Source organism: Dendronephthya gigantea, unplaced genomic scaffold, assembly GCF_004324835.1.
Source record: "Dendronephthya gigantea isolate DGI-Jeju-01 unplaced genomic scaffold, DenGig_1.0 000033F, whole genome shotgun sequence".
Taxonomy (NCBI): Eukaryota; Metazoa; Cnidaria; class Anthozoa; order Malacalcyonacea; family Nephtheidae; genus Dendronephthya; species Dendronephthya gigantea.
This window is the reverse complement of record NW_021163043.1, coordinates 2,186,039-2,201,269: the sequence shown is the minus strand read 5'-3', so window position 1 is coordinate 2,201,269 and position 15,231 is coordinate 2,186,039. Positions and strand designations below refer to the sequence as shown.

The window sequence follows — 15,231 nt, the reverse complement described above, 5'->3', positions numbered from 1 at the left end:
TTCAGCACAAGAACTTGCAGTCTAGTGCCGAAGACAATCGTCTCCCAAATAGTAAATCGATGGTTAGAATCCTGCCATGACCTTTTTCATTATGAACTTCGTGAAAAGAATAAAGTAAGTTAAATAACCATGACCGTTCAGAACAAGACCTTGCAGTCTAATGGTTAAGACAACTGTCTCTTAAGTGGTAAATCGATGTTTCGAATCCTGCTAAAACTATTTTTATTGTGAACTTCGTGAAAGGATAAAGTAGACTGAATAACTAGGGTCATCCAGCACAAGACCTTGTGGTCTAGTGGCGAAGACGATTTTCTCCCAAGTATTAAATCGATGGTTCGAATCGTGCCATGACCTTTTTCATTATGAACTTCGTGAAAAGAATAAAGTAGATTAAATAACCATGGCCATTCAGCACAAGATCTTGTAGTCTAGTGGCTAAGACAACTTTCTCCCAAGTGTTAAATCGATGATTCGAATCCTACCATAACCTTTTATCATTATGAACTTCGTGAAAAGAATAAAGTAAATTAAATAACCATCGCCGTTCAGCACAAGATCTTGCAGTCTAATGGCTAATACAACTGTCTCTTAAGTGGTAAATCGATGTTTCGAATCCTGCTAAAACTATTTTTATTATGAACTTCGTGAAAGGATAAAGTAGACTGAATAACTAGGGTCATCCAGCACAAGACCATGTGGTCTAGTGGCGAAGACGATTTTCTCCCAAGTGTTAAATCGATTGTTCGAAACCTACCATAACCGTTGTTCATTATGAACTTCGTGAGAACGGTAAAATAGATCAAATAAACATAGCCGTTCACCCGAAGAACTTGTGGTCTTGTGGCAAAGGCAATTTTCTCCCAAGTGTTAAATCGATATTTCGAATCCCGCCAAAACTATTTTTTATTATGAACTTCGTGAAAGGATAAAGTAGACTAAATAACCAGGGTCATCCAACACAAGACCTTGCGGTCTAGTGGCGAAGACGATGGTCTCCCAAGTGTTAAATCGATGGTTCGAATCGTACCATAACCGTTTTCATTATGAACTTCGTAAAAGGTAAAGTAAACTAAATAACCATGGCCATCCAGCACAAGATCTTGCGTCTAGTGGCGAGGACAATGGTCTCATAAGTGGTAAATCGATGGTTCGAATCCTACCATAACCGTTTTTCAGTATGCTTAATGTATAAAAGGAGATAATTGAAGAATTTGAAAATCAGGTACATAATTCGGTTCTTTCGGCAAAAGTTCTTTGCTGGCATAAAAATTAAAGTAATTCAAAGAATTAATCCCAAAAAGGAATTCTTCGAAGAAACAGGCGTGGATCATCATCATAGAGTATGCCACAAACGCGAATATTTGCTTAGCCTTATGGAATGAATGTGCGCGCATAATTTACTAGAGAAATGCAGGAGAAATAAACACTTCAGTGCCTTGCTAACGGCACAAAGAATGTCTGCTCACTTTTATTATTATTTTATTATTTTTTGTAAGGAAACCAGTATAGTACATGTGTTTTCAGCAAGCATGCAACATTGCATAATCTTTAGCTCCAATCATAACATTCCTTTTGCTTATTTTTGTAAATAATTACTTAATGCTTCTGGTAAGAATGCTTTTTGATCCTCTATCAGCATAAATTGTTCTGCATTTTCATTTGGACTCTCCCAGTACTCCAAAATTTATCACGTTTGGATGCCATTTCATTTCTTCTCTGACTGCAAATTTCTTAAATATTCGTTGAAGCTCAACTCCCTATATAAAATAAACTAGACTAAATATTCTTTACATGAAAGTAATACCCAAATATTCTGAGTTCATCAACACAAACTAACCTCTGGTGTCAATTGATGATTTTCAAAACCAAGCTTCTTCGAATTACTGACTGATCTACTTGATGTCTCCTAATAAACCTCACACTCAGCTGTATCATGAGTGCTTATAAAATATATGTTAGCATTGCTTAAGCTTAATCATAAAGAGTCATATAAAATATAAACATATACTTAAATGCTGTTGACTCTTACTCTTAAAAAGTTGTTTAAAGGATGCATCATCAGAACTAAATTCGCCTATGGCAGAACATATTCATACATTTAACAGAAAAGATGTGGACATCATTCAGGATTAAAAACTGCTGCCTTTGGCTGGTATTTTATAAATATGCAAAATAGTACACAAAAATATACAATAGACGAATGTCCGTTTTTGTCGTTTTAGAATCCCTTATTACATTTTAGCGTACGTTTTCCCAACCAGGAAAACATTATTTGATTTAATTGAAATTACAGAACAGAGGATATCTGTGACATTGCGCAAAGCCAATACACGATAATTGGCTTATGGGATATTCAAAAGTAGCCGTATTAATATAAAGAAAAACAAAACGGAAGCATTAAATACCTTCATATGGTGACTTTTTTCCGGCGCGTTCATAGTTGTTAAAGATTTTCATCAAAGTACAGAAAAAAGTACTTTAAAACCACATTCGGCAGAAATCGACGCAATTTGCCAGAAACACCCCCGCGCGCTCACGCTTTCTTCGCCACCGATCTCTGTAGTACTGCTGCTGCCGCCTGGGTACGAATTAATTTTGTTTATACTTACCATTTTTTTCATCAAATTCTCTTCGTGAATCACTGGAACATTCTGACTTTTCAAAATTCAAGTCACTTGCATTGTCTTATTGTCCATGACTTCCATCATCCTTTCCAATGTTACTGTTAATAAGAATTTACACAGGCTATTATTTACACCCAGTGACTCAGAGCAGACTGGTAGAAAAAATTTAAACCACGGTGTAGCTATCTTATGCCTATAGATCAATGTCTTTCAAATGAATTGGGAAGCCTTTATTATATGTATTGATTATTTCATGGCTAAAAATTATCCTGCCCAGTCCAATTTCTTTTCTTTATATATATAATCAACTATTAGGTGCCATGCATCGAGAAAAATTGTTTTAATTTTACCTCTTTTTTATATCCGCTGCTCTTTTTTCTACTTCTTCGATATTCTCAATTTCAACCGTCAATCCCTCGGTTTCAATTCCAACATTAAAAAATTCCCTCCTCAAGCGTTCTTTCATTCCTCCGGATTTAAAATCTTCTAAAACCTCCAGAAATCTTTTGTCCGTAAAACAATGCAGGATGACGAGTAGACACTTCGGTTTGATGTCCCGAACATCTTGGTCATCTCTTTCACCGCCAAGACCTTTATCAACAGCCCCGTCCATTTTTCGTGCAATTAATTTATAACCTGCATATATTGCTCCTAGTGAGACTGTTGCGAGTAATATGTCTTTAACAACAGCTTTATCGGCGTCAATTTTTATCTTATATAATCTGCCAGGCCCAGAAATTGTAGCACAGAGTCCTTCACGGGCATTGCCATGAACAGCTTTACCAATTTCATCGACAGGATCCGCCATTGGAAAACTTTCTCTAAAAAGGAAAACAAAACAACGGTTACAGACTAAACCTGCGAGCGCAGTACCACGTTTAACGTGACAAATTTACCCTATATGCGCAGAATACAGAAGGATTTGTTAAATACCCTATTGCTAAAGACGTATCTCCGCCTGTCCAGTTCCTAATTATGTTAGTATTTTGCCTTAATGCATGAGAAATACTTTAATGCTAGATCATCATCTCCGCTAGAAATTGGAGGCCTTTAAAGAACTGCTTAAAATGATGTTAAATTTAGCTGTGAATTCAAGGAGAAATATTACGTCATGTAACGCGTCATAACACATAATGCATAAGCCTAGGGTAATAAAGAAGCAGTAGCAAGAAATTACTTAATTATATCACCCATGTAAAAGCGTAATCCTTAACGATAACCCTACCCCTTACTCCAAAATAATCACGTAATTCCAATCTAAGCTAGTAATTACTCCGGAGTTGAAAATTCGCCTAGGTTTTGTTTTGTTTTTGTTGTTTTTTATTATTTTTCGTCGTCGTTAGTGTGTTTTAGCGCGAAATATACTAGAATTTGAAAAGTGTATGAGACCGTATTTATCTACGTCACAGTTTTGTCTCCCAAGAGTTCTGGTGCACAACTCGAAATCTCTGACTAATTTTGCGATGCGCGATTTGATTTCGCCCGCATGATACAGCAATTCCTCCAAAAAAAACAAATAAACCGTTTTTTGATGCTGTTCGATTAAGTTTAGATTTAATTGGGGTAAGAATATATTCAATACATGTAGATTCTGGTCCTATTTTAATAATATCGCTGCTATTTTGCCGTTTAACAAAAGATGTGGTCGTGTATGGGCGCTTTGACACGTCGCGGTTTGCACAGGATTGAATATTTTTAAAAATATAAGCGCGAATTCCAAAGGCAAAGTGTAAGACAAAGTGAACGTATCATGCGGTTTATTTACATTTTTGAACAATTGAACTTCTGTACTTTTTAGAGCACTGTGCTTCTGAATGTCGCGATCGAACAACATTTAGTTTGGCAAGGCATCTAAATGAGTATCAACTGTATTGTTTATGTTCAGAAGCTTTATATTGGACTGGCACGTGCACGACGCGCCGGAGTTAACGCCAGAACAGGCGTCTTGTTTTAATAAGACTGGGGAAGGTATGTTTTTCAATGAGCTAATCTGCCTTAGCGAAATATGAGCTGCACTATAGATACTATTTGCCATGCATAAGCAAAATATAATTTGCGATAGAGATGTCAATTTGCCGGGTAGCTTCAGCGAATTATAATCGCGCTATAGCTATAATACCTATGGCTATAGTTGTCACTTGGTATGACAATGACTTTAGAAAAGTCGAAACATAAGCTGAATTACACCTGCGTGTTGTGTGTTTAATTAATAACCCAAATCTTCAGTTTATAAGATGAATTTATTTGGAATTTGCTTTGTTTTAACATGAAATTTAACCTGGAAAAACGGGAGAAGGGTTTGTAAAAACCTCATTTTGAACGGCTTGTGCGAGCATGAATGACTTGTTAAAAATGAATTTTGATTTTATGAAATGAAGGTATTCATGAAATTTAGCTATTTGTTTACAAAGTATGAGAATTTCAGGCAATTTGATTAAAAATAAGTTCGCCGCACAGTTGCGTAAACTTGGGTCAGTAGATTTTGGCCAATGCACAAAGATTGTATATTAAAAGCCAACTTCGCCTGGTAGTTTCATTTCAGTCATTTTACAGTTTCAAAACTGATGTCAAACTAATCCACCTTACTAAGTTTCTTCGCCTTTTTAAAGCTTTTAGACAGCTTTGCTCTTGTGATATAAACAGACTATAAATTCTTGGTTGAAAGCCTCTGAGGAAGGCAAGGAGTCAATTTGACAGAGGAATAAACAATTTGAAACTAGTGACATATAAATAGGACGATGGTTGAGAAACTAGCGAACAAGAATACACTACTAGCGAACAAGAATACACCAAACACTCTGATGGTATATCCTGCTGGTTGAATTATTCAACTCAATGTTGTAAAATATCCCTAGTGTTAAATGCATCGGCCTAATGCGCGTAATTACTTCGTATTACTGATTTCATCTTGTGTCGAGATCTCTGATATATATTTTGAAACCTGGTAAAACCACAACTAACGTTGACTTCAAACATTGAGTTCAACACCAAGTACTTTAAATATAAACTATCGATATTTTGCTGAAAAACCCAATTCAAAACTAATGAAACATTGTCAATAATATCAATGCACCCACACAAACATATTAACACATGCATTTTTAAGAGGAACGTTGACACTCGAAAATCTCTCATGAGTAAATGACACTTGCTGATAATCCCAACACTTTCTAGTGCTCGATGATCAAATAATTTCATGTGAAATACTTTTCATTCAATATTTATCAGTAGTTTTTTTAAATATTTCAGTTTCAACTTAAATTATATGTTAATAATATAGTTATTGCTGCTCCAATATAAATATCAGCTGAAATGAACTTCTGAAGACAACAATGAGATGGTGATAAATTTATGCAAGGAATTAAACATAAAAACGATTCGAAGGCGCTGTCTTCTGCTTATAATTGATGTCGCAATCGTCGAAGAATTAGCGAAAGCTAATGGAGTCAATTTGACAGTGGAATAAACAATTTTAAACTAGTGACATATAAACAGGACGATGGTTGAAATGGTCCTCAGATAAAACAAATTTGCCATTACTACCAACTACCATAAATGACGCGCTATGACCTAATATCTGAGCCCTAGCAACAATTCACTTTTGCTACAATTATAAAAGACAAATTTGCTCAAGCCAATCGCTTAATTATTGACAACCAACATGATATGCTATAGTAAGATGAATAAAGGATATTTCGGAGCAAGATTCTGGATTTTATTCAAGGTTTTAGTAAACGTTTTAACATGACGCCACAGCGCTGTGTCGTGTCTGGCATATCTCGCTGTTGACGAAGTAAAATTATTTATAATCTTCAAGAAAAAGACAAGAACGTACCTTTATCAACTATTGGAACCGACAATCCAACTACGTCGCCATAATTCAGCGAGTTTAAGTCAGAACCAAACCAAATAGACGGTAAGAAATGTACACAAACCTAGCGAACAAGAATACACCAAACACTCTGATGGTATCCTGCTGGTCAGTATTTAATGAACTCAAGTCATGCATACAGCGTGTGTCAAAAACAATATAATTTCCATAAGTTGATATTGCTGAGAGCATTTCAATATCCGTGCGACTAATTATGCTTCTGATATTTGACGTATTTGACATTAGAATAAACCACACAAAGTTCAATTACGGGATACCCAAGCATGGATTGTGTTCACGGACCCTTTGGATCAATTAGTGATAAACTACGCCAGTTGCAGTTTTCTAAAACACTTTGCAGAAGCAGTCTAATTGTGTTATTGTCTAATTTTCTTTGTTAAAATTCCTTATTACTGATTTTGTCTTGTGTCGGCGAGATCTTCCTTATTGAAAGCTAGGATCCTCCTCGTATGGAAGTGACCAGAGATTTTCTACCGTGCAGATCTACACAAAATGTACTGTTCCAAAGCTATTTGTGTAGTCCCAGAAACATAAATGTGCAGTTACCAATGACTGGTCAAAAAAGCCTTTATGTGTGATTTTAATTAATATTAGAATATCAGTAGCGGACCAAGGCAAGAACACATGCAGAGAAACTCCATTTACTTAGCCCCGTTTATAGAACAAACATTTTTGGTACGATACGCTTAATTTTTTCAAGGCAGGCCAAAAGAAATTGGCGCCGTAACTAAGCCAGATTACGCGTTATTTTTCTTTTTAGGCCTGAATACCACAAAATTTTAGAAAGCACCCAATAGAATAATTTTGGCACCCATAACCACACCGCAGTTGCTATATAAGTCAGCAGATTAACAAAGCACAGATGAATCAATTGAAGCAAATGAACATGTTTTAGTTGACAAAATAAAGGAAATAAAGACAACTTGTTAGATCATCTGGTAATCATGCCATAAAGGCCTTCTAAAAAAATTATTCTTCGAACAAAAAACGAATCTTTTTATTCGTGTTATAGTGTCGGTATTTTTGCATTTTATAACTTGTTGAATGACTTCAGCACCATAGGCTTCTATTAAAACATTTGTTTTCGTATCCAACCAGAGCTTTTCCTGCTGTTCTTTCCCGCCATTTTGCAGTAATTATTTAATCTGCTCATGATCAACAAATTTTATGGGGCCCCCCACAACTTCCCCATCTATAAATTATCAATTTCTATAGTTGGAACTATTTGGTTCCGCTCCCACCCAAAACCTCACCAAACAATTTCCTAGAAAGACCTCGCGGTCACGAATATCCCTTCATTGGTTTCTGTTGTTTCCTCTGTTTTCTTGAGGGTAATAATGATTCAGGTAATTTTTTTAGCCAATCTGGGAACCCTGGTTCTTGGTGTAACTACCTCCAAGGTGATATTTCGCCAAGGTGATATCACACCAGAAAACTTTTACACTCATTGATTGCTCGTAATACACTGGCGGTCAAAAAGAACTGCTCAAATGTTGCTATTATCGTATGTAACAGGAATCGTGACAATCAATCTTTCATTGTACACTAGCGGTCAAAAAGAACTGTTTAGATGCAAATTCATAAAAAAGAAGCGAATATAGGAGAGAGCTTCATAGGCATTTTATATAATTCTTTTATTCCAAACAATATTTCAATAATGTAATGCAACCTGCCACACTTCCAAGATATTGACAAACAATGGTTTCAGAAAGAGGGAGTGACAGAAATGGATTGGCCTGCACAGTCAAAAGACCTTAACCCTATTGAAAATCTGTGGGACAATGTCAAGGGGATAGTGCAAAAAGGAATTCATTCATAAAGCGTTGCTGTAGCATTTATGCGTTGCTGTAAAGACTGTCCATATAGGATGAATTTCTTTTGACCGTGAAGTTTACCACCTTAACAGAAAGTATGCCACGCCGGTGTAAGGCCGTCATCAATTATAAGGCCAAAGGAGGGTCAACAAAATATTAGTATTTCATATAGCTTAGCAAGTAATCTAGTCTATATTTGCTCGTATATATTGTTAGAGGAACAGTTACGTTCATTTGAGAGCATTTTAACTTGTTTTGAGCAGCTCTTTTTGACCGCCAGTGTATAAGAACGTTAACAACAACAGATATAGAAAATTAGAAAATTCAAAAACTGAGTGAAATATGTAATAAAATGGTTAATTAACGGTTTACAAACGATTACAAATCTATACAAATTACAATCAATGCTGGCAACAGCCTAATAATAATAATAATAATAATAATAATAAACTTTATTTAAAGAAGGTATATAGTACATACATATAGTACATGCACACCAGTTTAGCCTATGCTAATCTTCCACTGGGCCTTCTATATAGAGGACGATTACAAACATATGACATATTATGTATACAACTTGCTTTTACACCACAAAAATACAAACAGGAAAATTACGAATTACTATTGACAAACATTTCGAAGAAAAAGTTAAATGTTTCATGCTTGAAATTTGGAATCCAGAGGTTCATGTTGGTTGAATTTCTCGTAGTTCGTTGTGATACAGCTGCCAATGGTGTAAACATGTTACTGAGATATTCTGGACTATGTTTATTCAAACCTTTATGAACAAATACTGCTGTTTTAAACAACACTCTATACTTGATTGGTAATATTTTAGACTGGATAAAAAGAGGTTTCGATGGAGATATTTTAGACTGGTTATAAATTAATCTAAGGATAAGTTTTTGCCTATGATTAAATATCAAGCAGATATGTACTTGTGTGCACCAGACACTTTCTAAGTCATAATATCCTATTTCAACACTTGATATTAGTTTGTTTACCGATCAATATAGTTGCGTGTTCGTTTATTAAAGACACCACGTTTTATTAGTTAACAAAACAAAGCTCTCCCATTCGTATGCCTTATATAGATATTTTATTCTCATAGAAAATATTCACATCAGCTCGGTCTCCACTCGGGGAATTTATTCGCGCGACGCGTACCGGAATCTAAAAACCGGTGATGTGATTGGTCCGCGAAGAAATTCCCCGCGAAAATGTAGGATCGCTTCCTAATTCTTTATCAGTTCGCGAGAATAAATTCTGCAAGTAGAGAACGGGATTTAATGGAACTTAGCGCTTAGGAATTAAAAAGTTTGCGTACTATTTTCTACAAAAAAATATTACAAAAACGTTTCAAGGAAATTCTTCTTGAGGGTCAGTTAGGGCCTGTTTCAAACGTCGTTCTTCTTTCAAGTGTCGAACGCATTAAAAACCAAAAAACGACGTTTGAAACACGCCTAAGATATTAATTGTTGTGTTGTTTCGTGACCTTCTTTTTCATAAACATCAGATGTTTTGAACATAATATTATTCACATTTTAGTCAAGTTTTTACAATTTTCCATCTCCGCTTCAGACTATAAATATCTTCCTTTCCAGCTAATAAACGAATGTTCTCTGTAATGTACATAGTATTTGCAGTTCCATTAGGGTAGATAATTGAGGTGATGTTTACTCATATATTCCGTTCTGCCTGACAGATTTCAATTCTAAGATTGCAGATGTATTGAAGATACCATCTTTGTTTTGTTAACTGTAACCCCAGTTAGGGAGGCAAGGGGGTGCTATCACTTGCCCAAGGTGAACTCCCAGACAAACGGAGGGAAGGAGGTGTCTTACTTCTCCATTCTAGACCAGCTCCAAGCAAAGTCTAGCCGTTGCCCGAAAACAATGCTCTTGATGATAGTTTTTCATGTTATTGTTCACTAAATCTATTATGAAATATCCTAACTGAAAAAACAAATTCCAAAACATCTGTCGTTCATAACAAAGTCTTTATCAACTAAGTCTTCTCCTATTGGTTTTTTACCTCGTGTGAACGCGTTAACTTCAGTTATTTTTAAGAACAAAGACATTCGCATTTAATTGGTATAAACAACCTGCGGGAAAACCCAACATGTAACAAAATTTATTCCGGTTAAAAGCGGTTAAAGAAAGGATTGACTAATGCACCTGGCTCAATATCGTCCCACAAAGCAACTGCCCGTTGCTTGATATCGTCCAACAAAGGATTTTGTGGAATTGACAGTCGAAGAAAAACCATATCGCCTTTGCGGTCAGGAAAAGCCAGCACGTCTTCTTTTGGGGAAAGTTGAATTGTTTGGCTTGACCAAAAAGTCTTCAAGTATGGTTGATAGGAAGTGTTGAGAATCGCGCCAGAGTCCATGTCATGAAATGTTATCAGGTGATCAGATAAAGTTAATACAATTCTACTTTTGTGAATACAAAATGACCTCAAATAAATAATGGGGTGGAATGCAGGAGTTATATTTTGAGAATCACCAGTGTCCAGATCAATTATCTGAGCAGAACTCCTGTGCATGACTATTGCGACTTTGGAATCATTACTGAAAATTACGACAGAAGGCAAACTTCCAGTGTCACGCTGATAAAAGACTTCATATGAAGTTGGGTTTTCGGTATTTCTTTTCCAAATATAACATTTATTCCTATTACAACTAGAGATAAAGGTACCACCGGGCGAAATTTTCACTTCCATCTCAGGCTCGATTCCAGGCAAATTGATCATTACAGGACCATCAACATCTCTGACATCGAGAACTTTCACAGGTTTGTTTCTTTCGAGACCCAAGCTGAAAAATCCTTCAGAAAAACGAATCGGCTGTGAATGACTGAAATCAGACAAGTCGTCCAGCGCCACGTCCTGACTGTGAGTAAGTAAGATCTCTAGATTGTCATCTACTGGGTATCGCGTTAATTTGGGAATCCTGTTAAATTCACTAATCACAAACAAGAAATCTTCCGACCACCAGCATAAAAACATTGACCCACATTGACTGATGTTGAAACGTTGATCAACTTGGTTGGTATAGACATTCCATACGTTGATATATCCATCTGAATTGCAGGATGCAAGTCGAGAACCGTCAGGAGAAAACGAACTCGAATAAACTTCCGTTGGGTGTGACAGACAGGATTGCTCTTGTGTGGGAGCTAATGTCTTAAAGACAATTAGTTTTTCATAATCTGAATAGAGCCACAGATTATCTCCTAAAAGTATCATTTTGAGTTGATAAAAAAAATTCTGTGGAGGAGCTGTAGCAAGATAGTTCCAAGCAACAATCGCAGTCAAAGGAATACTTTCTGTGTCACTCGAATAACAATATTCATTCGAAGAAATAATACACTCCACACATTTGCAGATCCACGGACACGACTTCATGTTATTTTTTGTCCTTATTTCTAAGTGTTTAAAATTTGGTTGCTCAAATCCCCGCTGAAAACATCGTTCACATTTCCTACTCTTTAACACATCTGGTTTCTCCCTTTCCACGTGAGATAATTTTTGCTTATCACTTCTTTGCAATGTGATGGCGTTCCAAACACACAACGAATAACCCGGATAAGATCGAGATTCTGAATTTCCAATAATAAATAACCCTGTGACGCTAAAAGAACACCAACCAACAGGAAATCCAGCACAAAACAACGACAGCAATTTTTGTTTAGCAACGTCCCATAGTTTGATGGTGTTTGAATGGTTGCTAGTCACCAGTCTTTTGCCGTTAGGGGAAAATGCACAGGACACGAACGTTTCTTCATTTCCAGGGAAAAATGGAACTTCCTTTCTTCCAGCAATGTTAAACGCCGTTTCCAGTTTACCAAATAATATGAGCGAATCGTCTGGAGAAAATGTACAGCATGGATTTGTTTCCAATTTTGTTGAATAACTCATAATTTCAACTAAAGTTGGTAGGGATAACACACAGATAAAGTTATCTGTTATAACTCCTACTCTTTTTTCATCGTTAGATAAAGCAACAGCTGTAATTAAACGATAGTTATCGGGTTCCCAGAATGCTCGCGGCAAAACCGAAACTTCGTAAGACTTCGACTCAACAAAAGGTGAAACGTTTGACAGTAGCGTCTCCGCGATTTTTTTCTCATCATCGCTGAAATAACCTTCTGGAGAATGTGTAAGAACCGCTTGTAAATACGATTGTGATAATGTGGAATAAACTTTTCTTGAATAGTTGTAATATACACTCAGGGTAGGTTGCAAAGAGTCAAATTCAGTGACATGGAACGAAATACGGGCACGTAAATCTTCGTTTTTAATCCAAGAACTTTGGAGTAATTTGAGCCAGAAACGTTGCAATACATTTGGATAAAATACAGTTAACATATAACATACGATAATAACATCAGTTGACCAAAAGACACCTTCCTCCATTTCACACTTTTCTTGATGTTTTAAACCATGTTTCAGGGCGTATTTTAAGTTATTGGTAAACTTCACCTCAAGTCCTTAGCGAACACTTTCCACCATACCTTTAAAAACCTTTTCGCATAAAAGCCAAAGCGATCTATGTCCATCATCGACCTTGACAGTATACTGGTGATCTTTGTAGCCCTTTGCTAGAAGCCAATCAATAAAGGATTTGTGAAAAGCGGTTAACATGTCATCTGAAACGTACAACAAGCACGATATGGTTTCATTAATTTTGTTGATGATGTCTTTCGTTTCGCGACAATCTGGAGTTAAACCAAAAACCTGAGCGACGAAAGTGAGGGGAACATCTTCTTCGGAAGCAGCCAGCATTTCTAAAATTTTCAAAACATCGAATTTTTCGTGTTTTATGGCGTTAAGCTCGTCTTCAAGGCGTTTACAATATCGTTCGTAAACAGAATGCAGACCTTCTGGGAGAAACTCCATGACGTCATTATCTGTTATCTTCTTAAGATCATAGCGTTTCTTTAGCCCAGATTCAAAGTGATATGCATAGAGAAATGAGCCCTGGCATTTGGCAACAAAAATGGAAAGTAAAATAATAATTCCATTTCGCCGAACGCGGTAAAAATATAGATTATCCTTATAGAAATCATCGCTCAACTCCCTTTTATCCACTTCCCTGCCGACTAAACTTGGAAAACATTGTTTAAAATAAAGTTCAAGATCTAAATTATTGTCGTCATGAACATTGGAAATGTCTGTCTTTTGATCGTCTCTTAGTCTTAGATCAGCAACGGAAATCTCTGGCCTGCTCGTCACCAAGATTTTGATGCACTCGGGAAGCTCAGGAAAATATTCAGCAATCAAATGCGCGATTTCATTCTTATTATCAGCAGCACTTTCATCCAAGCCATCGATCACGACTAAACGTGGCTCTTTTATTTCCAATTCATCTAAAGGATTTTGCAAATATATTAGAAATGCATCTCTCAGGTTTTGGACTTGATGACGTCGTCCTAACTGATCAAGGAGCTGCTCTTTAAAACTAGGGAGGCTCTTGCACATCTGACTTGCGAGAGACTCCAACATCACCATAGGATCTCTTAGGTTTGAATTGCTGAAATCACAAAAGTGACAAGCAGCCAGCTTTCCATTCTTCTCAAAATCTTCGCAGATTTTAGCGGCAAAAACGCTTTTACCAAATCCTGGTCCAGCTGTTATTAACTTTATTCTCGAATCACTATCAATGCTACAAAACCATTCGTCAACTTCCCTTAACAACCACTCTCTCGTTCCAGGTAGGAAAAGTTTCACTTTTTTTTGAATTTTATTCTTGAAATTATGTTTGGCAAGTTTGCGTAACACATCTTCACCACTCTCCTTGCAGGAATTTTTTTCAGGATTGGCATCCTCGGGTATTGATAGCGTGCGCTTGAGGGAAGTTTGCGGGGTTTCATTCTCACTTTTCTTCAACAAAGACTGGCATAGTAAATTTACTCCATCGCGGGTTTCTTCAACGATTTGTGTCATTGTTGCAAGCATTTTAATACATTCATCTTCGTGCAGTTTCCAATCTTTAAGCTTTTGCACATACACTTCTTCTTCAGGCCCAAGAGGACATTTTTTTAAATCGTCGACATCACTCTGTGAAACGCCCAATTCTACTATCGCCTGCGCAATTTTCTTCCATAAAGACTCAAATGTTGAATTGTCAACTCGAGTTGTTGTTACATGTGCGATAACTTCATTTCTGTAACACTTGATTCTTGTGATATTCGCTTGCTCTGATCTATCTGTATCCGGAGGCATTACATCCCATCCTGTTGATGGAAAACTACAAATGTTCCGGAATAGAACTGTAATTAATGTGACATCAAAGGTTTTGGAATCTGGTGGGTTGCCAGACGGAGGAAACAGTAAATCCCACTGGGAATTATTAATAACTCGAGGTTTTAACTTTTGAAGAGATCTTTTGTTTGCAGTCAGTACTCCGGGTAGATTAGCAGATACATGGATGTTATCAAAGTTATTTCTCAAAGCCTCAGTTCCTTTGTCAACTAAAAGTCTACTGAGTCTCGTAAAGTTTGCTTTTTCTTGCAGTTCGCCAGAAGCCATGGCATTAGACAGGGTTTATTACTGTAACAAAATGGTTGTACTAATTATATAGGCTACACGAAGAAAAAGAATGGGATGGAGTAGATTTTCACATATTTTATGACATTCTGTCATAAAGGAAAGTCGCAAGGATCTTGTTAAACGAAGGGATTTCTGGTGAAAAAAATGTTTTCATGAGATATTTGTTTCAGGAGTAATCTTTCTGACTTGCTACTACCCATATGACAAACTCACATTTTAGAATATCCATAAACATTCCGTTTGTCTTATTTGTGTCTGAAAATGGGATTTTTCTTGACATCATAAATTTTGAAAGCATGTTCTCATTTATAGACATGGTATGAGCTAAATGTATTTTGATGTCAAA

At 36.4% G+C, this 15,231-nt stretch overlaps 1 protein-coding gene and 1 long non-coding RNA gene across 2 annotated transcripts; both read right to left on the bottom strand.

The window, feature by feature from the left end:
• Positions 1 to 1,185: 1,185 nt before the first annotated feature.
• LOC114525152 lies at positions 1,186 to 6,596 on the bottom strand. The gene is made up of 4 exons (XR_003687155.1): positions 6,460 to 6,596; positions 2,975 to 3,445; positions 1,838 to 2,722; positions 1,186 to 1,757 (listed from the first exon to the last, which is right to left on the bottom strand). It is a non-coding gene; the product is annotated as an uncharacterized LOC114525152 (long non-coding RNA).
• A 6,228-nt stretch (positions 6,597 to 12,824) lies between these two features.
• Positions 12,825 to 14,558, bottom strand: LOC114525117 (E3 ubiquitin-protein ligase DZIP3-like). Its single transcript, XM_028546323.1, has one exon. It carries the CDS (start codon positions 14,556 to 14,558, stop codon positions 12,825 to 12,827), a length of 1,734 nt encoding a protein of 577 aa, XP_028402124.1.
• Positions 14,559 to 15,231: the final 673 nt, after the last annotated feature.